The 26,297-nt window shown below is 39.7% G+C and overlaps 2 protein-coding genes across 2 annotated transcripts; both read right to left on the bottom strand.

Moving 5' to 3' along the window:
* Positions 1-10,393: 10,393 nt before the first annotated feature.
* On the bottom strand, positions 10,394-20,790 carry LOC119916524 (alpha-N-acetylgalactosaminide alpha-2,6-sialyltransferase 1-like). The gene is made up of 9 exons (XM_038736565.1): positions 20,779-20,790; positions 20,159-20,236; positions 17,141-17,303; positions 16,867-17,029; positions 16,475-16,613; positions 15,254-15,357; positions 12,687-12,770; positions 11,492-11,591; positions 10,394-10,893 (listed from the first exon to the last, which is right to left on the bottom strand). The coding sequence occupies exons 1-9, from the start codon at positions 20,788-20,790 to the stop codon at positions 10,681-10,683; spliced, it is 1,056 nt and encodes a 351-aa protein (XP_038592493.1). The 3' UTR covers positions 10,394-10,680.
* A 3,337-nt stretch (positions 20,791-24,127) lies between these two features.
* LOC119916525 (alpha-N-acetylgalactosaminide alpha-2,6-sialyltransferase 2-like) lies at positions 24,128-26,297 on the bottom strand. Its single transcript, XM_038736566.1, has 3 exons — positions 25,867-26,297; positions 25,477-25,615; positions 24,128-24,235 (listed from the first exon to the last, which is right to left on the bottom strand). The coding sequence occupies exons 1-3, from the start codon at positions 26,022-26,024 to the stop codon at positions 24,128-24,130; spliced, it is 405 nt and encodes a 134-aa protein (XP_038592494.1). The 5' UTR covers positions 26,025-26,297.

The raw sequence follows: 26,297 nt of genomic DNA on the forward strand, positions 1-26,297 counted from the left end.
AATGTCCGCAGGGGTGTGACTGTTCCTCCTGGTTACATTCCCACCCCAAGGGGTCCTATGCGTGAGTTAGTTGTTGACTTTGTCGATATGATAAAACCAGTTGAAGGGAAAAGATACATGCTAGTGGTTGTGGATAGATTTTCACGATGGCTCAATCGGTTGCCAAGTTTTTGTGTAGAGAGGTCATAAGCAGGTGGGGACTTCCAGATCGAATATCTTCGGATAATGGGAAGAGTTTGTGGATAAAACAGTGAAATTGATTTTGCAAAAATTGGGAATTAAACAAACGTCTTGGAGTAGTTTATCACCCTACTGACTGTACCTCCAGCACATAAAGAATAACACCCCAGCCAGACTGCTTTTAAAAACAACAGATCCACAGAGGACGCCATCTCCACTGCCTTCCACTCAGTCTTCACACACCCTGGGAAAAACACCAGCAACATCAGAAGACTGTTTGTGGATTTCAGACCAGCATTCAACAAGGTCTCTTCCATGATAAGGCACAACATGCTCAACATCAGCAAAACCAACAAAGTGATGGTTGATTTTAGGAAAAAGTAGATAAATACATATGTCCAATACATATACATTTATTCTTGTTGTAAACTGCTTTTTACAGCTTCTATGTGCATTTTGTGTTTTTTGTTTACAGATGTGATGACTTCGCTGAAGTTGATCCCAAAGCCAAAAGAGCCACCGCTCCTTCCAAAGCCAGGAGGAGGTGGGTGTGTGAGATGTGCTGTGGTGGCCACTGGTGGGATCCTCAATGGCTCTAAAATGGGGAAAGAGATCAATTCTCACGATTACGTTTTCCGGTAAGAAAGAGGAAAACAACTTAGTGATCTGGCGGGCTGTAAGGTTTAAAAAAAATTTGCAGGTAATTCATGGAAGACCTTTTAAAGATTATTTATCTCTGTGTTACTGCTGATGTTTTGCTCATGTGATGGCTATCAGTAGCACCCTTTGTATATTTGCCCAGGCAATATTTAGCTATGGTCGGGATCCCATGAGGCCATGGTACTTGCACGCATTATTTCTAAACTGTATGATGGCATCTCTGTTAAACTGAATAAATAAATTAGATTCCTGCTGTATTTACCACCTGCTGTCAGTCACAAAGCCTCACATCTTCTTCTAGGGTTAGTTAGTTTTTATTTGAAACACTGGAGAACAAAGGTGTATTTCAAACTATTTGCTTAAGATTACGGAAAGGCTAAAACCGCAGTCATGGATGTCACAGTCATGGATGTCACAGTCATGGATGAAAACTCTCTGAGTTTGTTCAGAGTGGGTCAACAAGGAAGCAGCTCCAGGATATCTATGTTATGAAATAGCAAGTTTCAGACCGAGCAGCAGACTCGTGCCAAGATGGTAGAAGTACAATAAGTTTATTGTAACCAGGGGTTGGGGAAATGGATGAAAAACAATGGTGGATGGAGAGCGGAGCAGGCAGGGTGAATTAATGGTATTGGCATAGCTGGCTTGTTGTTTGTAGGCTGAGTGGCCAGGCAGGCAAGTGAACAGAATTACTCGGATAACACGTCAACAACAAGGAAATACAAAAGCAAGGCTGAGCACTAGGTCTTGGCCTGAACATTACCACAGTAGCTGACAGAACGATCAGGGCCCTGTACCATGACACAAGTGAAGTTCAACATGCTTCACTGGGTATTATCTGGCACTAACCCTAACAATCATATTCGAGGATAAGCGGTCACACGGAGCTATATTTTTTACCACTGGGATTCATTGTCTGTCTTGTGGCTTATGAACAACCTGGTTTACTGCCTGAGTCAATGCCACCACAGCCTCTTATGTGAAGCTGGTCTAAAACTTACAGGTCTCCGAATAATTTAATTTTATTATGTAAAACCTGTCATTATAACTTCAATGAGCAATGGTGTGGCTTTGTCTCTGATAGCTTTTATAAAAGCAAGAAAACAGTTTTTAAGTAGCTCTCTGGGATTATATTTTACTTTTTCTGAGATGTGATGACTTAGTGAAGCAGTTACACAGAATTTTCTGGTATTCCAGTTCATTTTCTACAGGGAATCTTTGTCTTGAAAAGTTTTTAAAAAGCATTGAATTTAGTTTCCTCAAAGAAAAATTGCCTTTGAAAGGATGAAAAAGATTTTGTATTTGATTGCAGGCTGTCAGGAAATGTTAAACACTTATAATCAAAAGTAGTACTGACAGAAGTTAGAAAGCTCATTGTCTCGTAATGGACAAGTGTCTTTGAGTGTTTAAATTGATTGATGACAATAGCAGTGTGGCAGTTATGGGGTTTATTAATTTCACAATTGCTTAATTTCAATAGCCTACAGATTAAAACAGTCAATGTAACTGTAGACTGCAACAACAAAATAATGAACATATTAAATAATGGGGATCTATCGGACTGATTGTAGAAGAAGCACATTTAGTAGACTATAATAAAAGTTAAAAGTAAATTTTACATAATGGACAACTGAGTCCGCATGTGTTTGATTAGACAATAAACTTGATTCAGATACTTGGGGGTTGGGATACTTGTGGGTATAAAAGATTTTTTAAGCTAATAAAAGTAACCACATATTGATTTATGAATTCCACTCTCACATTTTCATCTGTTTGTGTGGCAGTATGAACGGTGCGGTACGGATACACATCTGCACCTCATGATGAGGTACTTGAACTTAAATGACAAGAGTGTAATATTGTAATGAGACTGTTGTGGTGGAGAGCCACTTGTTGTGTCCTTGTGCAAGATACTGAGCCCCAACTTGTTCCTGATCTGTGTGTGAGTGTGAATGTTAGTCTCCATCTGATGAGCATGGCAACAACATCCACATATGCATGAATTTGTGTGGAAATGGGTGAAAGTCACATGTAGTGTAAAGTGCTTTATGGGGTTAAAACAGCACAGGCTGCAAAAGCAGGAGCTCCCCCATCATGTGTGAGGTCACATTACCAGATAAGCTATATACCTTTTATGCTCAACAACAAAGTCAGCTGTAAAGTCTACTCCCCCTCCAGAGGTCCGGCCTGTGTCAGTTTCCACAGCAGATGGAAGGAGAGGCCTGCTGAGAGTGAATATGACGAAAGCAATTGGGCCTGATAACATCCCTGGCTGTGTACTAAAAACCTGTGCCAATCAACTAGTGGATTTTATTACTGACATTTTTAACATCTCACTGTCTCAGGAGAGGGTTCCTACCTGCTTCAAGACAGCCACGATCACCCCGGTACCAAAAACGTCTGCAGTGTCCAGTGTCTAGTCTGAATGACTACTGTCGTGAGGCTCTTACCCCCATTCTGATGAAGGGCTTTTAGAAACTGGTTCTCCAGCACATAAAGAATAACACCCCAGCCAGACTGCTTTTAAAAACAACAGATCCACAGAGGACGCCATCTCCACTGCCTTCCACTCAGTCTTCACACACCCTGGGAAAAACACCAGCAACATCAGAAGACTGTTTGTGGATTTCAGACCAGCATTCAACAAAGTCTCTTACTACCAACATTTCCGGCCTTGAGGCGGATCACATCTGATCCGTACCTTTAATACAGCATAGGGAGCTGGCGTTTCGGCATAATAATCTTGGGAAATAAGGCAGTTTAAAATCGTCTTTAAATTCAAATTCATCCTCAGCCCTGCTCTATGCAATATAGTTCTGTTTACCATTTTATAGTTTTTGCATATACTGTCTGATTTGTAGCAAGAGGAAGCTGCAAACTGCATTTCATTTACATGCACACACACACACAGTTTATCCAGTGCTGGAACATTTTGGATTGGGCCTGGAAATGTGTCACGAAGTGTAATATCTGATGCAGGTGAACATTTATTTTTGAAGTGACTTTACTTTTTAACTATTGAAAGACGGCAAGCAGGTATCAGTTCTTAAATTTTATGGAGGTCACAAGTCATGCTGACCATTCACAAGTTGTTATGAACACTGTTGCTCATCAATGCTCATCTGACAGAGATCAGACAGACATGCTATAATAAAACAATGAACAAATGATGCAGCTGTGCCATATGTCATACTATGTTTTAAAATGTTGCCTCGACTCCTCTCTCCTCAATTCCTTTCCTCACCTTCTCATATTGGATGGGAAGGACTAGGATGTGAGGCGAGGAGACAGAGAAAGGAATTGAGGATGTACAAACTGAGAAATGAGAAAGGCCTCTGTACTAAATACACAAGAAGCTAATTAGCTAATGAAACTAAATGTGACACAGAAAACAGGCAGGAAAACACATGAGGAAAGTGAACAGAAAACAAGAAATAACTAAATTAAAATCCAGGTGATTTGCCCCCTTTAACACATTTTTCATTTTGTGATTGTTTTAACTCAAAAAGTAAGATCTTTTTCATGTAAAGAGATGTAGGCAGTGTGCCAACCCACAGAGAGGCATCAGGAGTTATGTCTCTGTGAGAAACATGATTTATTTGCTCATTAACTTACTTTGTATTATGGCAAAATTATTATTTCATTGAGATATTGTAATTAAGAATGAATGCTTTTTGTTCAGCAGGAGACTAGCATGAGTCACTCAGAACACAGTGTAACTTCAGTAATTTTGCACTTTTCAGCATGTTGTTATTTCGTTAAGCCTGCTGACTTTTATATTTTAACCCTCCAGGCTGTGGACATACTCTGGCGGGCAGTACAATGAGAGCCGCTTCTATGTGCTGCACCAGGATTTCCTCCGATATGTGCGGAACAGGTCAGTAACTATATTTGTATAGAACCTATCATACAGAGATGTAGCTCAAAGTGTTTCACAAAACAGGATGAAAAGCTGGAAATGAACAATAAGTTGTCATGGTTTGGGGATTTTTTGGGGTCTTATTTTGGGGTTTTGGGGTACATGTCTTGTGTTTCTTCTGTTCAGCCTTAGTCCTGTCTTTTAGTTCATGTCTTGGTGTGTAGTCCTGGTTGTGTGTTTTAGTTGTTTGTTCTGACTCTTAGTTCTTTGATCTGTTCTCTAGTTAATTGTTTCAAGTTTAGATCTATTCTTTGTTCTCTTTCCTTCATCCTGGTCTGTTGTCATTTGTTCTGGTTTTATTCCACTTGTCAGTCTGTTTTGTCCATGTCCTCTGTTTCTGTATTCTAGTCTTGGTATGTTAAGGTGTTTGTCTCGTGTCAAGTTTGTCTATGTGTCTGTTCACTCCTTGTGGCTGTGTTTTGCCTTGCTTCCTGTTTTATTCTTAAGTTGTCTGTGTTTGCTTTCTATGTCTAGTTTTGTTTCCTGAGCGGTTTACCTTGATATGATTCACCTGTTTTATGTTCTCGCCGCGCTCGTTTGCGCTAGTACTCAATGCCTGTGTTCTGTTCAGTCTGTGTCAAATTATTGTAGCTTGTCATGCGCTGTTGTGTTAAGTCGTCTGTCTGTTCGTTCCCCTTGTTTTTCCTTGTGGATTTGGATTTTGCCATTTTGGAGTTTCTTTTGGATTACCTGTTTTTTGTTGGATCACTTTGTTTCCTTTGGACTTGTTTGAACTCTACCACTAGTAAGTGTGTATGCCTTTAGTTTTGTTTAATGAATCTCCTGTTTCCGGCATTTAGGTCCTTAATCTTTCATCCAAACCACCAACCCACAAGTACAACAACATTTAAGGAATCTCTCGCTGATATACTTTGGTTTCTTATTAAACACTTACTCTCTGCATTCTGGGGACATTTACTGCACCAGGGAAGAACAAAATTCAGGTGGCAGGTGACAATTCAGAATATAAAAATATAATATTTTAATATATAATATATATAAGTAATCAGTAGCTTAATATTGTTTTTAACTTAAGTTACTTTTTTGGCAGACAAGGCAGAGGTTTCTTCTATATATATATATACTGCATTGCAGGCTTATTGTGCAAATAAACCTTTTTCATAGCATTTTTATTTGTTAATTAACATTTCTTGGTGCAAGCTATTTTTCAGAACTTTTACTATTGGGACGCTGGGGACATGTAGCCACCACTTTTTGAAAGCATTTGTTAAAGACCTTCCCTCCCTGCTACCTCCCTACAGGTTGAGCTACTTACCTGCACTCTCCTGCTCACTTTCTCACCCAGCCCTGTCACTTTGTCACTCAATAACACACGCCTCCGTCTCTGCCTGGCAGCGCCCACAGCTCTCCTTTAATCCATCAGATGCCTGTGCCTGCACTACGCAGGGTATCTGCAGCCCCGGTAGAAAACATATCGGTTGTTTTCGCGCATTTGGCGGCAGCCGTTTGAAGATTTTTTGAGGGGGGGCCGTAACGCAAGAAACAGAGAGCAGTGGGGGTGGGGCTAGTAAGAGATGTGATTGGGCCAGTCCAGTGTCAGCATTTTAAATTTTTACGGACAGAGATGATAGTGGTATTGATCTTGTCATCTAAGTCTCGGCAAGAAATGAACAAAGACTATTTCTCAAGATGTCTCAATTGTCCATGTTCTCTGTTTTTGTCATTCTCAGGTGAACGCATATGGATTCATGACTAAGGACTACAAGAAATACTCTAACTACTATGTTGAAAAGAATATTAAAACCAATGTCATTTTCTACGCCAACCATGACTACATCCTGGAGATGAATACTTGGAAAAAATTACATGACAGCAAAATAATGAGTCTATATCAAAGAACAGACTCAGAAACTGGGACAGAAAAACCGAAGTAACACTGAGACAGTTTTTTAAAAACAGATGCTAATTGTTTACGCTCCTTGGAAGAGATGAGGAAACTCAAACCCCGAGACAAACACTGCTCGGATAAGGAATGCGATAAATAGGAGCCTTGATCTGGTTCCCCAGGGGTTTGTTTTCAGTCTGACCAGAAGTGGAAAATAATATACCAATTGTAGTGAACAACGGTGTGGAGTTGTGCATTTTATATTGAATAAATTTGGAGCTACCCTAAATTCCTTTCTCCTCCCCAGAGAAGATGGGGAGGGGTCAAAGTTGCTTTCTCTAAGTGCTATCCCGACCATAAAACTGGCACCTTTTTGATTCCGAAGCTGATAACGCGGGGCCTGACTGTTAAACTGACAAAGGGACACGAGCCAGCCATTGGCATCTCCCTGAACAGCCTATCAAAACTGGCCCCCCACACACGTTTCCGTGGCAACTGACCTTATTCTTTGTTTTATTACCACATCAAAGGGATACTCCTTGTCTCACCTAAGTGTGACATGGTCCAGACACTGAACTGGACTGCAATCTCCAAAGACTCAAAGTTTAATTAAATCTTTAGTTACCTGATTACGTTTGCCTCTATTTGAGTAGTTATGTTAACTGTTGTTGCTATCTGTTGTTTATTAGTGCTGAAAAGAAGTTACTTGTGCAGTGTTTTTATTTTCAGCAAGACACTCCTTCATCTAATGTAATCCAAGCTTTCCTCATGTAACCTCAGCTCCCCCAAGTGGACGAAATAAGTATTACATGCCCTCGTCGGAAATGCCGTTAAATGTATAAATATCCTGACCAATAATGTGACAATTGTTTCCTGTTACCAAATGCTTAGAACAGTACAACCGTTCAACCATTGAGGTTCGATTGTGGAAAATATTTGATTATAATACGTGCAAATAGATTTCTTTTCTTTAAACATTAAGTTTAGAAAGGCAGTCCCATGGGAAACCTGAGACGCCCCCTGGGAAACCACGCCCCAGACAACAAAAGAGCGACACGCGACCTGCTCGCTCTCTCTTCTCTTCGCTGTTGGCTCTCTGCCACCCTGCTCGGCCCTCTGAACGCTTCGGCAGGCGCAGCGTGCCTCGCCAGGCAACGCCCAGACTCGGCCAGCGAAACAGACAGGCCCTTTTGTTCGCCTGAAGCTACACACCTGAAGTGCCGCGACATCGATCTGCCTTCAGTTTGTTTTATTTTCTTTATTTCTTTTGTTTGTTAAAGTTATGAGTCCGTTAAGTTACACTGGACTAATTCAGGAACGACCAAGTTCCATTTTAAGCCTTTTTCGTCGAAGCCAACTTCACCGAGGTCAGACCAAGCCACGTGGTCTCGCCAGCTACAACGAAGGAAACCTGAAAACAGCCGAATTGCCAGACGGAGGAGGCGTTTTCAATCAGACACGGAGAACCCTGGAGAATCCCTAGCAAAAAACCAGGATCGGCAGCTAGCGTGGGACCCGTGCAACAGGCCAAAAGCAGGCTGTCGACAAGCCGTAAGACTTAACACACGTCCTGTGATCAGATGTCCATTTTAACTCCTAAACTATGACATTAGTTTACTTTCATTAGCTCTTCTATGCCTTATGAGTCAAATGCTTCCCACAATCGAACCTCCAGGCTCATTGTTCAGCAAATGTTTATGTTCCCTGTATCCAACCATCTTTTTATCACCTTAGTTAGAGAATAAATTCACTGTAATACAATCAAGAGCTGTGTGTGTTGCCTATTTATAGTTCCTGCCAAGAGAATTGACCCTTTAGATATGAGACTGACTGACTGATTTAAGATAATTGAGCGATTATTAACTAACTGATCACTAGTAATAATTGTATAATTATTCAAAACTACCTAGAGGTCCGGAGACTCTAGGATTATAACAACTCCGTGGTGCCCTTAACGAGGAAATTTTGAATTTATGAATTTTAATTCATAATTGGGTATCAATTCTCATAAATTTATTAAAATGCGTAACTAATAAATTTAGGTCTACTACACAATGGTTAATAATTAATTAATTAATAGAAGATCGTAAATTTTCAGTGCAGGAATTATACTTCTAAAATAGTATTTTACAGTTTATCAGTGTAATGTAGTAGTGTATTAGTACTTCTACTTAAGTAAGACTGAATACTATGTTTTATTTCCATTTTGTGTTTCACCACAATTTGTCACTATGTCACTACATTTATTTGACAGATTGCATGTAAAATTGTGTAAAGTATAGTAGCTAAGTATGGCAGCTTTTAAAATATGATGCATTGTTACAGAATAAACTACCCAAAAGGATGTACATAAAAACAATAATAAAGTGTTTCATTGTTGTTTTACAACATTACTTTGTAATGCCAACTTCTAAATAGGTATCCAATGATTGATAACTAAATAATATTGCTAAATGACGGTACACGATCATAAATGTACCTTTATGGTGTAGTTTAGTCCAACTGCCACTGTGGCCTTTATTTATGTGACATTCACAAGTCCCATTGTGATGCGATGTGAGCAACAGGTTTTCTCTGCCTAATCATTCAATAAATCTGACACATACAACAGTTAACATATCAAAAATTCACATAGCCGTGTAATAACGTTTTAAAGTAATGTTCACCTAGCAGTTTGCTAATGACTCATATTCGTATCCTAATTTAGTTAGGCTACTTGGATGAGTTGACAACCTGTAGTTTACTGGCTTAATGTTGAACTCTGAAATGCTTTATTACTTTTTTCGTGCATTACCAGTGAAAACTCACTTAAACATAGGCTGAAAGTAGCAAGTGTGTAAGGCAACAATCCCATTTCTCAATTCTTCTATACACTTTCCCAGAGTCAGGGATTTAGTATGCATATTGTTGGGTGTATGATTAAACACAGATGTAATGCATTTGGATTACTCTCTTTTCAAACGGGCGAATCCAAATCCATCCCGTCTTGTGTGTGTGTGTGTGTGTGTGTCCCCTTCGATCAGTGACGTCACTACTCGGGAGGAATGTGAACGAAAAATAACCACGCATGCATTTGAAACATTTGTTTTTTACGTATCACATCTGAAGTATTTTGTTTACTAACTAATAATCAAGATGTTGCCAGCAAAAAACAAGAGTGAGTAAGTTTCTCAGGGCTTCCAGCGGAATTTGAGGACCTTATCCTATCAGCGATAAAGGCCGTCCCTCAGACATCTCGTGATGCTTTGCGGTAGAGCTTTGATAAAAATTACTGAAAAACCTTCTATTTGGATGAAATACAAAATATACTTTGTAATTTACGTTTTCTTAAATGTTTCTGGTTAGAATATAGCCTAATATGTTTTCATCGGTAATTATCATTCCTATGGCAGTTTACTATTGAAGTTTGATGGAGGTGGTGACCGGAGGAAAGCAAAGATAAGCATTTGCATACAACTCTTACAGTTGACTCTAAACTATTCAGTTAAAGCGCAGTCATTACATTGTCAGGAAACATGTACTGCAGTTGAACTTTCGGAAACTCAGATAAATCGGTTGTTTTAGATGTGTTGTGTCAGCTCAGATTTGTTGTTGCAGTACTGTGGCCCTATGACGGGCATTGCTAAATAATAAAACCCAGAAAACAGCGCTGGGCACATGAAGCTTTCTGAAACTTCTGAGCAATAATGCTTAAGGTGTTTTATAGAACTAGACATGTGATTGCACTGCTGTGGCCCCAATGGCGGGCGATGTGAAAAGATAACCCCAGAAAATGGAAAGAGAGCAAAGCTGGCCTTTATTTACTACTGCCGCTACAATTACCCAAAGTGACATATCCACAATGTGTGTTTTGTCCAACCAACAGTCCAAACCTAAAATAATTATTAAGTATATTTTGTCAGACCAGGACTGAAAAAAAACATATCAAGGCATCCATTTATCACATACTTAATCCGGACAGTGTTACAGAAACTGTTGTCATACATTGGCTCGGGGTTTGAGTTTCCTCATCTCTTCCAAGGAGCGTAAACAATTAGCATCAGTTTAAAAAACAGACAAGTAAAATGACCTAAGTTTATCTGAGTTGTTTCAGCTTTTCTGTCCCAGTTTCTGAGTCTGTTCTTTGATATAGCCTCATTATTTTGCTGTCATGTAATTTCTTCCACAATTTCATCTCCAGGATGTAGTCATGGTTGGCGTAGAAAATGACATTGGTTTTAATATTCTTCTCAACATAGTAGTTGGAGTATTTCTTGTAGTCCTCAGTCATGAATCCATATGCGTTCACCTGAGAATGACAAAACAGAACAGGTGAACTCACACCAAGAAAAGATTTGTTAAAAGTAGGGCTGTCTTTGTGAAGTAATTTCCACTGCAGCAATATGATAAAATGGACAGACTAAAAGTCACAAACAGATATTACAACTTGTAAACACATAACACAATCTACAAATAGATTAAACATCCGCAAACAAAGTTCTCATGATCCACAAATATAAAGCATGATATACAAAAAGATTAAAAATCTACAAATAAACACATCATGATTCACAAATAGAAATCAGTGACTTGTACTTGAAAACCAGAATTTGAATGAATGTAAAGCGATTTGTTTGCAGGTGAATTTCATGTTCTGTTTGTAGATTGTGTCACATTTGTTTTCAGAATTTTGACACTAACAATGCCATAATTGTTGAAAATGAATAGATTTAAATTAGATAGAAATAGACTTAAAATCTGCAAACAAACACATTTCCCTGAATGTTGAACAATTCATTTTAGAAATGATAAACTATACCAATTAAGAGTTAAAATCTGTAACTGTATACTGTATACTTCATGTTTATAGAGGCATGGATACCTTTAGATGGCTAATATTAACTTACAGTGTCACAGGTGTGCAGAGCCAGGAAAAGAGTGAATGCTCCATTGGTTGGTCTGACTATCGCCCAGTGTGAACCATTCAGATGAGGAGACTTTAAGAACCTGTGGGCAATGAACAATACCAATGTCTTTGGCATAGAAGACAATATAAACTACACACTCCAATGTGACTATAGACATTACAAAGTTCCTTGACATTTTCATATTTGACATCTGAGTACAAATAGCTAGATGTTTATTATGTAAATAAACAGTTTTAAAATCCATCTGTTTACATGTATATTACATGTATGTATAGGGGTGGTGATGGGTCAGTGGATAAGACACATGCCTTTGGTGTGAGAGACCCGGGTTCAAACATCCACCAATGTGTCCCTGCGCAAGACACTTAACCCCTAGTTGCTCCAGAGGCATGCGACCTCTGACATAAATAGTAATTGTATGTCGCTTTGGATAAAAACATCAGCTAAATTAGTAAATGTACATTATTGATTGATACATTTATTTCAAACATGTTGAAAAAACAAACGACAAACAATTTAAAATAAGCATACATTCAAAATAACACACAAAAAACAAAAAGAACAATTTATGATTGCCAAGAAAAGAAAACTTCTATTGACATGCCAAATATTTTCAGTCCACACTCCTGTGTGTGTGTGTGTGTGTGTGTGTGTGTGTGTGTGTGTGTGTGTGTGTGTGTTTCACTCTTGCACATCTGCTGCCTAAAGAGGAAGTAAATAAACCAGTGCTACCTATACTTGTATTATTTTCCCTGAGCATATTAAATAAATATTATATAATTGTTCCACCAATATATTTCTCTTTTATAAATAATTGCCGAAAATGAGTTGGCCCCGATACAATCACTGCCCCTCACGAGTCGCAAATGCATAATACTTAATACTTCTACTACATAATACTTCTGAGTAATGAGTGTGCACACTGAGGTTCTGAGTAGGCTATAGTAAAACGTTCAGTACAAGTCTATGCACATTTTTATTATTAATTATTAGTCTGGCTCACAGGCTGTTGGTATAAGCCGGTCATTGGCCGACTATTTCAGTTAGCATTCTCCTTCCCTTCCACTATCTGCTTGTCCCTGCCCACCTGCTAAAACAAAGTACAAAAAAAAGTCATTATCATTATAAACCATACAAAGTAAAAAAAGTAGTAGGATTGTGAAAGGAGGCTGACCTGTTCCGCACGTATCTGAGGAAATCCTGGTGCAGAACATAGAAGCGGCTCTCATTGTACTGCCCGCCATAGAACGTCCACGGCCTGGAGGGTTAAAATATAAAAGTCAGCAGGGTTAACGAAACGACATGCTGAAAAGTGCAAAATTACTACAGTTACACTGTGTTTCTGAGTTACTTGTGTTAATCTGGTGCTGTTATTGTTGGCAGCTGTTGTTGGATGTCTGCCACTTTGCATCTTAACAGCAATCAACATATTGACAAGGAATTTCTCATTTCTCAGTTTGTACATCCTCGATTCCATTCCCTGCCTCCTCGAAAGGAATTGAGGAGAGAGGATTCGAGGCAACAGGCATTTAACAAAATGAGACATTGTGGTGTATAACATATGTGCATTTGACCATTACAGTTTAATATAATGCTCTGCAGCTGGTGAAAGGAACAGTGAACCCTTATGAGGAAGTAATGATTGATGGGTGAACCAAGAGTGAACCCTCCTATAAGAATTTGACCCCTGACCCAGAGCTGGAGAGAGACACAGTGGTAGGGGAAGTGGTGTCTAACAGATGGTTACACTTAGTCTACCGCACTGTGCCCTTATATGGTATTTAGCAGAGATAAATGTCTTATATAAGCTGTGTTCAATGTACAGAGAGACAGAGTGGTTATCGGGCTGGGTCACTCTCCAAGCTGCTGCAGAGCTTGTAATTGATGCTGAATTCTTTGATGTAATAAACTTTTATAATCAAGAACAGTGTCAAGCGGATTTCTTCTCAACACATCATCGCAGCATTATCGTTCGGACACCACAACATGGCTTCAGAATCATCGTTTTAAAGTGTCAGTTAAATATGAATATGTGCAATAAATGTCCATTGTTTTATTATAGCCTGTATTTTATGATCTTTGTCAATGAGCTTAACAGCATTCATGACAACGTTATGTTTTATTTACTTAGCTACTTTCGTTTTTTATTTACTTTTACTTCAATTTACAACGGGTATATAACAACTGTGGTGGCGTCTTAGTAACATTACATAAACTGGACATTACGAGCCAACATGTGAGATGCATCTTAGGAATTGAGACGTCCTTGAGACGCTGAGATAGATTTCTGGGTCACAGGCATAAGGACGGAGGAGAGAGGAGACACAAAATAGATTAATAGGAAGAGCCCGGTATGTTTTCCTTATTCCAGTAGCATAAAGCTTAGTGCAGCGAGGGAGAGATGACCTTGCATGCAGATGAACATGCATGTGGAATTCATTTCAATATAAAATATTTATATTTCTCACCTTTTCCCTGATGGTCTGTTGCAAATTTTGTTGCTAGTTGCTTTTTTTAAATAAAGTTGTTAAAAAATTTTAAACACAAACCTGCAGGGAAGATGTTACAAAGCTTATTCTTGAACTCATAAACACTTGATGAATAACTTTTATTGCCTAATTCACAAAAAGACACTGGGTTGTTGTGTTTCACAAGTACACTGCATGAGTTTTCTGCCCAGCCACAAAGCAGTATCTGGTGAATGGTTAACATGACTTATGACCTCCATAAAATTTAAGAACTGATACCTGCTTGCCTTCTTTCAATAGTTAAAATGTAAAGTCACTTCAAAAATAAATGTTCACCTGCATCGGATATTACACTTGGTGACACATTTCAATTCAATTCGATTTTATTTATATAGGGCCAAATCACAACAACAGTTATCTCACAGCGCTTTTCATAAAAGAGCAGGTCTAGACCGTACTCTTTGATGCTATTTACAGAAGCCCAACAGTTCCCACCAAGAGCAGCATTAGGCGACAGAGGCAAGGAAAAACCTCCTTTTAAGAGGCAGAAACCTCGAGCAGAACCGTGACTCAGGGTGGGCGGCCATCTGCCTCGACCGGTTGGGGGTGAGAGAGAGAGAGAGAGAGAGAGAGAGAGAGAGAGAGCGAGAGAGAGAGGGGGCAGCAGAGGAACAGAGAGAAAAAGAGAGGGATGGAAGGAGAGAGGGAGGCAGCCTACACAATATGCACACACAGGTACAGACAGTAAAGGGGATGTTGCTATAGACTAAATGAAAAATGGTACAGATATTTATAGTAGTGTTAATGATAATAATCATAATGTTAATGATTATAACAACAACAATAACAATAAGACTAGCAACAATAGTCGAGAGTGTCAAGCAGAAACACGGGGGCAACAGGTGACCTGCAGCCACAGATCCAGACTCCACAGCTCCAGAGCCAGAAACACCTGCAGGAAGTAATAGGAGGTGAGAGGAGAGGGACGAGAAAGCACAAGACTACCGGAAAGGGGAGAAGTTGTGTTAGTAACATGCAATAATGGGATGAGGTTGCATACAGAGGGAGAGAAAGTAGAGGAGAGAGGAGCTCAGTGCATCATGGGAAATCCTCCGTCAGTCTAGGCCTATAGCAGCATAACTAAGGGATGGTTCAGGACTGGCCAACATTTCCAGGCCCAATCCAAAATGTTCCAGCACTGGATAAACTGTGTGTGTGTGTGTGTGTGTGCGCGTGTCACCTTTCACTAATAGTATATTGAGTTGTTAATCACCGATGGTTGCGATATGACCCAGCAGAGATCCTTTCTCCTTTGAGAAGACCCTGGAGCCAGTTGAAATCCCTCATCCCCTCAGGAATCAGCACGTATTTTATACCCTGCCAAAAGGAAGGTACACAGTAGATTTAATCACCATTTTACAACAGGGTTGTAAAATGAAATGCAGTTTGCAGCTTCTTTCTTCTGCAAAGCAGACAGTATATACAAAAACTATAAAATGGTAAACAGAAATAAACTATAATGCATAGAGAAGGGCTGAGGATGAATTGGAATTTGAGTCTCATAGCTTGGGGGAAAAATCTGCTCTGCAGTCTGGTGGTGCGACAGCAGATACTTCTACATCTCTTTCCAGACGGCAGCAGGGTGGACAGGCTGTGGCTCCGATCCTGGATCCTGCACATCACATACCAATTCCATTCAGGATGCCTTCTATTGTCTTTTTGCCTTCTTTTGTTCCCTGAAATACAACCATTTCTGAGCTTTCTTCACCAGCCTGGAGATGTGAGTTGACCATGTCAGGTTCTCTGTGATGCTGAATCCCAGGAACCTAAAACTGTTCACCTGCTCCAGCACTGCTCCACTGATGTAGACAGTAGTAGGTATATTTATCTCCTTTTCCCTAAAATCAACCATCAGTTTGTTGGTTCTGCTGATGTTGAGCAGTAGGCTGTGCAGTGTGCACCACACTGTAAGATTATTCATTCAAACAATGATGAAGTCTCATCATTGTTTGAAATACAATGATGGTGGTAGCGTTGGGGTGGAGGAGGTGTGTCCAACAGTCCAAACTGTCTGAGGTCTATTTGTGAGGAAGTTCAGTATCCAGTTGCAGAGTCTGGTACTTAAACCCAGAGTGTTGAGTTTGCTGATAAGTTTCATGGGGACATTGTGTTGAATGCTGGTCTGAAATCCACAAACAGCATTCTGATGTAGGTGTTATTTCTCCCAGGGTGTGTGAAGACTGATTAAAGGGCAGTGGAGATGGCAGAACCAGTTTCTCAAAGCACTTCATCAGAATGGGGGTGCTACAGCACGGTAGTCATTCAGACTAAACACTGCAGACTTTTTAGATACAGCAATGATGGTGGCTGTCTTGAAGCAGGTGGTAGTAGACTTTACAACTGACTAGTGGACAACTGACTCTATCACTAGTGGTTCTCTACCTCTAAACCACACCTGCCACATTACATTGTAACACTTTTGTCGTTTGAGTACCTCATCATGAGGTGCAGATGTGTATCCGTACTTCTTGAAAAAATACGGCGACATAGTGATGGAGTGGGCCGTGTGAACGTACACTGATGTTCTGTTTCCTACGTCTTCCTCGTAGCCTTTGATGGCTGCACCGTTCATCCTACCACACAAACAGATGGAAAAATGTGAGAGTGGCATTGTGTACTCATACTATTGCCTCATGAGATTCATGAGAAACCATATCTAAATATTGACTCGGCAAATAAAGTGAATGACCAGTGCTCCTGATAGCCGTCACCTCAGCAATGACACAGGGATATATGATCTTTAAAATGTCTTCCATGAATTACCTTTTGAATTGTTTTGAAACCTTATGGCCCGCCAGGTCACTAAGTTGTTTTCCTCTTTCTTACCGGAAAACGTAATTGTGAGCATCGATCTCTTTCCCCATTTTAGAGCCATTGAGGATCCCACCAGTGGCCACCACAGCACATCTCACACACCCGCCACTGCCTGGCTTTGGAAGGAGCAGTGGCTCTTTTGGCTTTGGGATCAACTTCAGCGAAGTCATCACATCTGTAAACCAAAAAACACAAAATGCACATAGAAGCTGGGGAAAAAAACTGGTTTATACAAGCAAAACATTATTACTAATGGCTTGCTAGGTGGTTGCTTAACGTTGCCTACCGTTATACTTGTACTCCATAAAACCAAAAGGATTATTAAAATGTGATATTCTGTTCCACTCGCTCATGTTGATGCTGTCTTTGTGCAGAAACAAACGTATGTTGGGAAGGAAAGCCTTCTTGAAGCTCTCATCTTTAGAGTTTCGCAGAGACTCAGCACATGTCTGAGAATGAAGGATAAAATATTCAATCTAACAGAAAGAAAAACATATAAAAATGTGATTTCCACCTTGTTCATCTAGCTGAAACCATTGATTTTATCAAGGCCCCACACAGCTGAAGAAACAGCAGGTAAAATCAGGTGACAGAGAAGTCAAACAGATGAGCACAGATGATTTATGGCATTAACCTGCCATTAACCCTTTCATTTGTCCAGCAGTTAGGAAACAACTTGGTCATTAGAAGCTGCAGCATTCATTAACGCACACACAGTAACATACACTGTAGCCTGCCAAATTGGACAACTTTCTGCTAATCTTTTCCTTTGCTCCACTGACTTTCACCTTCACTTACTGCCGCTCACGCTCTTTCTCTCATGACAGCTAACCCAAAGTTACTCACATTATCACTGTGTCATTAAATCATTGTGCCTGCAAAATAAAAGCGTGAGAATTATTTTTGGCATCAATGCTCTATATTGAGTTGAATTGAGACCTTTCTTCTGTCTTTCTGAAAGACATTCAAAAGAGTCTGTGGCTTGCTTAATACATCTCTGAAATAGCCGTCGGGACAATGCACGCAATATGGCGAAGACTATGAAGGAATGTGGGGTTGCCATCTTGGGCTATGTGGCACACTTTACAGCTTGCTGTTAAAGAGACTGTACTGAGCCAAAGAATTATAACTGGTGATCTAGCCAGTTGATAAGTGTTGGTTTCAAACATTAAGAATTTTATGCCCCACTAAGAACAACAAAATAAAATGGGCATGTGTCTGTGATGATAATTATATAAACTCTGTGATAAACTCATTCAGTGTCTAGTATATGCAAACTGCATACCACAAGAGTGCACCGCTCTGAGTGGTTGTTTGTCAGTGTGTGGCCCTGCAGTGGGCTGGCGACTTGTCCAGGGTGTACCTTGCCTTTTGCCCAATGTCAGCTGGGGTAGGCTCCAGCCCCCGCGAACCTGTATGCAAGATAAGCGATTGATGATGGATGGACACCAAATACCCTAATTTTACATGTATCAGAATAAACTACAAAAACCAAGAGCCACGCCATGTATCAAAATAAACTACTGTATTTTGCACAAATATTAGAAACACTTTTCCAAGGTAACATGAAATCAGTTCGCAAACCTATCTATCGGCCTATTTAAACTATCCCTTCACCAGAACACTGTCCCGGTTGATTAAGTGGACAGTGTTTAAGAGCAACAGGTTTTCTCTGCCTAATCATTCAATAAATCTGACACATACAACAGTTAACATATCAAAAATTCACATAGCCGTGTAATAACGTTTTAAAGTAATGTTCACCTAGCAGTTTGCTAATGACTCATATTCGTATCCTAATTTAGTTAGGCTACTTGGATGAGTTGACAACCTGTAGTTTACTGGCTTAATGTTGAACTCTGAAATGCTTTATTACTTTTTTCGTGCATTACCAGTGAAAACTCACTTAAACATAGGCTGAAAGTAGCAAGTGTGTAAGGCAACAATCCCATTTCTCAATTCTTCTATACACTTTCCCAGAGTCAGGGATTTAGTATGCATATTGTTGGGTGTATGATTAAACACAGATGTAATGCATTTGGATTACTCTCTTTTCAAACGGGCGAATCCAAATCCATCCCGTCTTGTGTGTGTGTGTGTGTGTGTGTCCCCTTCGATCAGTGACGTCACTACTCGGGAGGAATGTGAACGAAAAATAACCACGCATGCATTTGAAACATTTGTTTTTTACGTATCACATCTGAAGTATTTTGTTTACTAACTAATAATCAAGATGTTGCCAGCAAAAAACAAGAGTGAGTAAGTTTCTCAGGGCTTCCAGTGGAATTTGAGGACCTTATCCTATCAGCGATAAAGGCCGTCCCTCAGACATCTCGTGATGCTTTGCGGTAGAGCTTTGATAAAAATTACTGAAAAACCTTCTATTTGGATGAAATACAAAATATACTTTGTAATTTACGTTTTCTTAAATGTTTCTGGTTAGAATATAGCCTAATATGTTTTCATCGGTAATTATCATTCCTATGGCAGTTTACTATTGAAGTTTGATGGAGGTGGTGACCGGAGGAAAGCAAAGATAAGCATTTGCATACAACTCTTACAGTTGACTCTAAACTATTCAGTTAAAGCGCAGTCATTACATTGTCAGGAAACATGTACTGCAGTTGAACTTTCGGAAACTCAGATAAATCGGTTGTTTTAGATGTGTTGTGTCAGCTCAGATTTGTTGTTGCAGTACTGTGGCCCTATGACGGGCATTGCTAAATAATAAAACCCAGAAAACAGCGCTGGGCACATGAAGCTTTCTGAAACTTCTGAGCAATAATGCTTAAGGTGTTTTATAGAACTAGACATGTGATTGCACTGCTGTGGCCAAAATGGCGGGCGGTGTGAAAAGATAACCCCAGAAAATGGAAAGAGAGCAAAGCTGGCCTTTATTTACTACTGCCGCTACAATTACCCAAAGTGACATATCCACAATGTGTGTTTTGTCCAACCAACAGTCCAAACCTAAAATAATTATTAAGTATATTTTGTCAGACCAGGACTGAAAAAAAACATATCAAGGCCTCCATTTATCACATACTTAATCCGGACAGTGTTACAGAAACTGTTGTCATACATTGGCTCGGGGTTTGAGTTTCCTCATCTCTTCCAAGGAGCGTAAACAATTAGCATCAGTTTAAAAAACAGACAAGTAAAATGACCTAAGTTTAAGTTGTTTCAGCTTTTCTGTCCCAGTTTCTGAGTCTGTTCTTTGATATAGCCTCATTATTTTGCTGTCATGTAATTTCTTCCACAATTTCATCTCCAGGATGTAGTCATGGTTGGCGTAGAAAATGACATTGGTTTTAATATTCTTCTCAACATAGTAGTTGGAGTATTTCTTGTAGTCCTCAGTCATGAATCCATATGCGTTCACCTGAGAATGACAAAAACAGAACAGGTGAACTCACACCAAGAAAAGATTTGTTAAAAGTAGGGCTGTCTTTGTGAAGTAATTTCCACTGCAGCAATATGATAAAATGGACAGACTAAAAGTCACAAACAGATATTACAACTTGTAAACACATAACACAATCTACAAATAGATTAAACATCCGCAAACAAAGTTCTCATGATCCACAAATATAAAGCATGATATACAAAAAGATTAAAAATCTACAAATAAACACATCATGATTCACAAATAGAAATCAGTGACTTGTACTTGAAAACCAGAATTTGAATGAATGTAAAGCGATTTGTTTGCAGGTGAATTTCATGTTCTGTTTGTAGATTGTGTCACATTTGTTTTCAGAATTTTGACACTAACAATGCCATAATTGTTGAAAATGAATAGATTTAAATTAGATAGAAATAGACTTAAAATCTGCAAACAAACACATTTCCCTGAATGTTGAACAATTCATTTTAGAAATGATAAACTATACCAATTAAGAGTTAAAATCTGTAACTGTATACTGCATACTTCATGTTTATAGAGGCATGGATACCTTTAGATGGCTAATATTAACTTACAGTGTCACAGGTGTGCAGAGCCAGGAAGAGAGTGAATGCTCCATTGGTTGGTCTGACTATCGCCCAGTGTGAACCATTCAGATGAGGAGACTTTAAGAACCTGTGGGCAATGAACAATACCAATGTCTTTGGCATAGAAGACAATATAAACTACACACTCCAATGTGACTATAGACATTACAAAGTTCCTTGACATTTTCATATTTGACATCTGAGTACAAATAGCTAGATGTTTATTATGTAAATGTTTTAAAATCCATCTGTTTACATGTATATTACATGTATGTATAGGGGTGGTGATGGTCAGTGGATAAGACACATGCCTTTGGTGTGAGAGACCCGGGTTCAAACATCCACCAATGTGTCCCTGCGCAAGACACTTAACCCCTAGTTGCTCCAGAGGCATGCGACCTCTGACATAAATAGTAATTGTATGTCGCTTTGGATAAAAACATCAGCTAAATTAGTAAATGTACATTATTGATTGATACATTTATTTCAAACATGTTGAAAAAACAAACGACAAACAATTTAAAATAAGCATACATTCAAAATAAACAAAAAGAACAATTTATGATTGCCAAGAAAAGAAAAATTGACATGCCAAAATTTTCAGTCCACACTCCTGTGTGTGTGTGTGTGTGTGTGTGTGTGTGTGTGTGTGTGTGTGTATTTGTGTTTCACTCTTGCACATCTGCTGCCTAAAGAGGAAGTAAATAAACCAGTGCTACCTATACTTGTATTATTTTCCCTGAGCATATTAAATAAATATTATATAATTGTTCCACCAATATATTTTCTCTTTTATAAATAATTGCCGAAAATGAGTTGGCCCCGATACAATCACTGCCCCCCACGAGTCGCAAATGCATAATACTTAATACTTCTACTACATAATACTTCTGAGTAATGAGTGTGCACACTGAGGTTCTGAGTAGGCTATAGTAAAACGTTCAGTACAAGTCTATGCACATTTTTATTATTAATTATTAGTCTGGCTCACAGGCTGTTGGTATAAGCCGGTCATTGGCCGACTATTTCAGTTAGCATTCTCCTTCCCTTCCACTATCTGCTTGTCCCTGCCCACCTGCTAAAACAAAGTACAAAAAAAAGTCATTATCATTATAAACCATACAAAGTAAAAAAGTAGTAGATTGTGAAAGGAGGCTGACCTGTTCCGCACGTATCTGAGGAAATCCTGGTGCAGAACATAGAAGCGGCTCTCATTGTACTGCCCGCCATAGAACGTCCACGGCCTGGAGGGTTAAAATATAAAAGTCAGCAGGGTTAACGAAACGACATGCTGAAAAGTGCAAAATTACTACAGTTACACTGTGTTTCTGAGTTACTTGTGTTAATCTGGTGCTGTTATTGTTGGCAGCTGTTGTTGGATGTCTGCCACTTTGCATCTTAACAGCAATCAACATATTGACAAGGAATTTCTCATTTCTCAGTTTGTACATCCTCGATTCCATTCCCTGCCTCCTCGAAAGGAATTGAGGAGAGAGGATTCGAGGCAACAGGCATTTAACAAAATGAGACATGGCTTCAGAATCATCGTTTTAAAGCGTCAGTTAAATATGAATATGTGCAATAAATGTCCATTGTTTTATTATAGCCTGTATTTTATGATCTTTGTCAATGAGCTTAACAGCATTCATGACAACGTTATGTTTTATTTACTTAGCTACTTTCGTTTTTTATTTACTTTTACTTCAATTTACAACGGGTATATAACAACTGTGGTGGCGTCTTAGTAACATTACATAAACTGGACATTACGAGCCAACATGTGAGATGCATCTTAGGAATTGAGACGTCCTTGAGACGCTGAGATAGATTTCTGGGTCACAGGCATAAGGACGGAGGAGAGAGGAGACACAAAATAGATTAATAGGAAGAGCCCGGTATGTTTTCCTTATTCCAGTAGCATAAAGCTTAGTGCAGCGAGGGAGAGATGACCTTGCATGCAGATGAACATGCATGTGGAATTCATTTCAATATAAAATATTTATATTTCTCACCTTTTCCCTGATGGTCTGTTGCAAATTTTGTTGCTAGTTGCTTTTTTTAAATAAAGTTGTTAAAAAATTTTAAACACAAACCTGCAGGGAAGATGTTACAAAGCTTATTCTTGAACTCATAAACACTTGATGAATAACTTTTATTGCCTAATTCACAAAAAGACACTGGGTTGTTGTGTTTCACAAGTACACTGCATGAGTTTTCTGCCCAGCCACAAAGCAGTATCTGGTGAATGGTTAACATGACTTATGACCTCCATAAAATTTAAGAACTGATACCTGCTTGCCTTCTTTCAATAGTTAAAATGTAAAGTCACTTCAAAAATAAATGTTCACCTGCATCGGATATTACACTTGGTGACACATTTCAATTCAATTCGATTTTATTTATATAGGCCAAATCACAACAACAGTTATCTCACAGCGCTTTTCATAAAAGAGCAGGTCTAGACCGTACTCTTTGATGCTATTTACAGAAGCCCAACAGTTCCCACCAAGAGCAGCATTAGGCGACAGAGGCAAGGAAAAACCTCCTTTTAAGAGGCAGAAACCTCGAGCAGAACCGTGACTCAGGGTGGGCGGCCATCTGCCTCGACCGGTTGGGGGTGAGAGAGAGAGAGAGAGAGAGAGAGAGAGAGAGAGAGAGAGAGAGAGAGAGGGGGCAGCAGAGGAACAGAGAGAAAAAGAGAGGGATGGAAGGAGAGAGGGAGGCAGCCTACACAATATGCACACACAGGTACAGACAGTAAAGGGGATGTTGCTATAGACTAAATGAAAAATGGTACAGATATTTATAGTAGTGTTAATGATAATAATCATAATGTTAATGATTATAACAACAACAATAACAATAAGACTAGCAACAATAGTCTAGAGTGTCGAGCAGAAACACGGGGGCAACAGGTGACCTGCAGCCACAGATCCAGACTCCACAGCTCCAGAGCCAGAAACACCTGCAGGAAGTAATAGGAGGTGAGAGGAGAGGGACGAGAAAGCACAAGACTACCGGAAAGGGGAGAAGTTGTGTTAGTAACATGCAATAATGGGATGAGGTTGCATACAGAGGGAGAGAAAGTAGAGGAGAGAGGAGCTCAGTGCATCATGGGAAATCCTCCGTCAGTCTAGGCCTATAGCAGCATAACTAAGGGATGGTTCAGGACTGGCCAACATTTCCAGGCCCAATCCAAAATGTTCCAGCACTGGATAAACTGTGTGTGTGTGTGTGTGTGCGCGTGTCACCTTTCACTAATAGTATATTGAGTTGTTAATCACCGATGGTTGCGATATGACCCAGCAGAGATCCTTTCTCCTTTGAGAAGACCCTGGAGCCAGTTGAAATCCCTCATCCCCTCAGGAATCAGCACGTATTTTATACCCTGCCAAAAGGAAGGTACACAGTAGATTTAATCACCATTTTACAACAGGGTTGTAAAATGAAATGCAGTTTGCAGCTTCTTTCTTCTGCAAAGCAGACAGTATATACAAAAACTATAAAATGGTAAACAGAAATAAACTATAATGCATAGAGAAGGGCTGAGGATGAATTGGAATTTGAGTCTCATAGCCTGGGGGAAAAATCTGCTCTGCAGTCTGGTGGTGCGACAGCAGATACTTCTACATCTCTTTCCAGACGGCAGCAGGGTGGACAGGCTGTGGCTCCGATCCTGGATCCTGCACATCACATACCAATTCCATTCAGGATGCCTTCTATTGTCTTTTTGCCTTCTTTTGTTCCCTGAAATACAACCATTTCTGAGCTTTCTTCACCAGCCTGGAGATGTGAGTTGACCATGTCAGGTTCTCTGTGATGCTGAATCCCAGGAACCTAAAACTGTTCACCTGCTCCAGCACTGCTCCACTGATGTAGACAGTAGTGTGTATATTTATCTCCTTTTCCCTAAAATCAACCATCAGTTTGTTGGTTCTGCTGATGTTGAGCAGTAGGCTGTTCAGTGTGCACCACACTGTAAGATTATTCATTATGATGAAGTCTCATCATTGTTTGAAATACAATGATGGTGGTAGCGTTGGGGTGGAGGAGGTGTGTCCAACAGTCCAAACTGTCTGAGGTCTATTTGTGAGGAAGTTCAGTATCCAGTTGCAGAGTCTGGTACTTAAACCCAGAGTGTTGAGTTTGCTGATAAGTTTCATGGGAGACATTGTGTTGAATGCTGGTCTGAAATCCACAAACAGCATTCTGATGTAGGTGTTATTTCTCCCAGGGTGTGTGAAGACTGATTAGAGGGCAGTGGAGATGGCAGAACCAGTTTCTCAAAGCACTTCATCAGAATGGGGGTGCTACAGCACGGTAGTCATTCAGACTAAACACTGCAGACTTTTGAAGGCTGTCTTGAAGCAGGTGGTAGTAGACTTTACAACTGACTTTGTTGTTGAGCATAAAAGGTATTTAGCTTATCTGGTAATGTGACCTCACACATGATAGGGGAACTCCTACTTTTGTAGCCTGTGATGTTTTTGTTTGCCTGCCACATATCTTTGGTTGGAACCAAGGACCTTTTGATTAGTGGACAACTGACTCTATCACTAGTGGTTCTCTACCTCTAAACCACACCTGCCACATTACATTGTAACACTCTTGTCATTGGAGTTTGAGTACCTCATCATGAGGTGCAGATGTGTATCCGTACTTCTTGAAAAAATACGGCGACATAGTGATGGAGTGGGCCGTGTGAACGTACACTGATGTTCTGTTTCCTACGTCTTCCTCGTAGCCTTTGATGGCTGCACCGTTCATCCTACCACACAAACAGATGGAAACGTGAGAGTGGCATTGTGTACTCATACTATTGCCTCATGAGATTCATGAGAAACCATATCTAAATATTGACTCGGCAAATAAAGTGAATGACCAGTGCTCCTGATAGCCGTCACCTCAGCAATGACACAGGGATATATGATCTTTAAAATGTCTTTCATGAATTACCTTTTGAATTGTTTTGAAACCTTATGGCCCGCCAGGTCACTAAGTTGTTTTCCTCTTTCTTACCGGAAAACGTAATTGTGAGCATCGATCTCTTTCCCCATTTTAGAGCCATTGAGGATCCCACCAGTGGCCACCACAGCACATCTCACACACCCGCCACTGCCTGGCTTTGGAAGGAGCAGTGGCTCTTTTGGCTTTGGGATCAACTTCAGCGAAGTCATCACATCTGTAAACCAAAAAACACAAAATGCACATAGAAGCTGGGGAAAAAAACTGGTTTATACAAGCAAAACATTATTACTAATGGCTTGCTAGGTGGTTGCTTAACGTTGCCTACCGTTATACTTGTACTCCATAAAACCAAAAGGATTATTAAAATGTGATATTCTGTTCCACTCGCTCATGTTGATGCTGTCTTTGTGCAGAAACAAACGTATGTTGGGAAGGAAAGCCTTCTTGAAGCTCTCATCTTTAGAGTTTCGCAGAGACTCAGC

This window comes from Micropterus salmoides, unplaced genomic scaffold, assembly GCF_014851395.1.
Source record: "Micropterus salmoides isolate LMB-PRFRI ecotype aquatic unplaced genomic scaffold, ASM1485139v1 Ms_hic_scaffold_21, whole genome shotgun sequence".
Classification (NCBI taxonomy): Eukaryota; Metazoa; Chordata; class Actinopteri; order Centrarchiformes; family Centrarchidae; genus Micropterus; species Micropterus salmoides.

Bases quoted from the DNA above. Each gene is read 5' to 3' on its own strand.
- LOC119916525 (XM_038736566.1), bottom strand. From the start codon at position 26,024: ATGACTTCGCTGAAGTTGATCCCAAAGCCAAAAGAGCCACTGCTCCTT. The intron at 25,616-25,866 runs GTAAGAAAGAGG...TTTGTGTGGTAG, and splicing joins GCTCACAATTACGTTTTCCG to GATGAACGGTGCAGCCATCA. The intron at 24,236-25,476 runs GTACTCAAACTC...TCCTTTTGGCAG, and splicing joins CATCTGCACCTCATGATGAG to GGTATAAAATACGTGCTGAT.
- LOC119916524 (XM_038736565.1), bottom strand. The intron at 17,304-20,158 runs GTCATTTTCTAC...CTTCATTCTCAG, and splicing joins AGAAGAATATTAAAACCAAT to ACATGTGCTGAGTCTCTGCG. The intron at 16,614-16,866 runs GTAAGAAAGAGG...TTTGTGTGGTAG, and splicing joins GCTCACAATTACGTTTTCCG to GATGAACGGTGCAGCCATCA.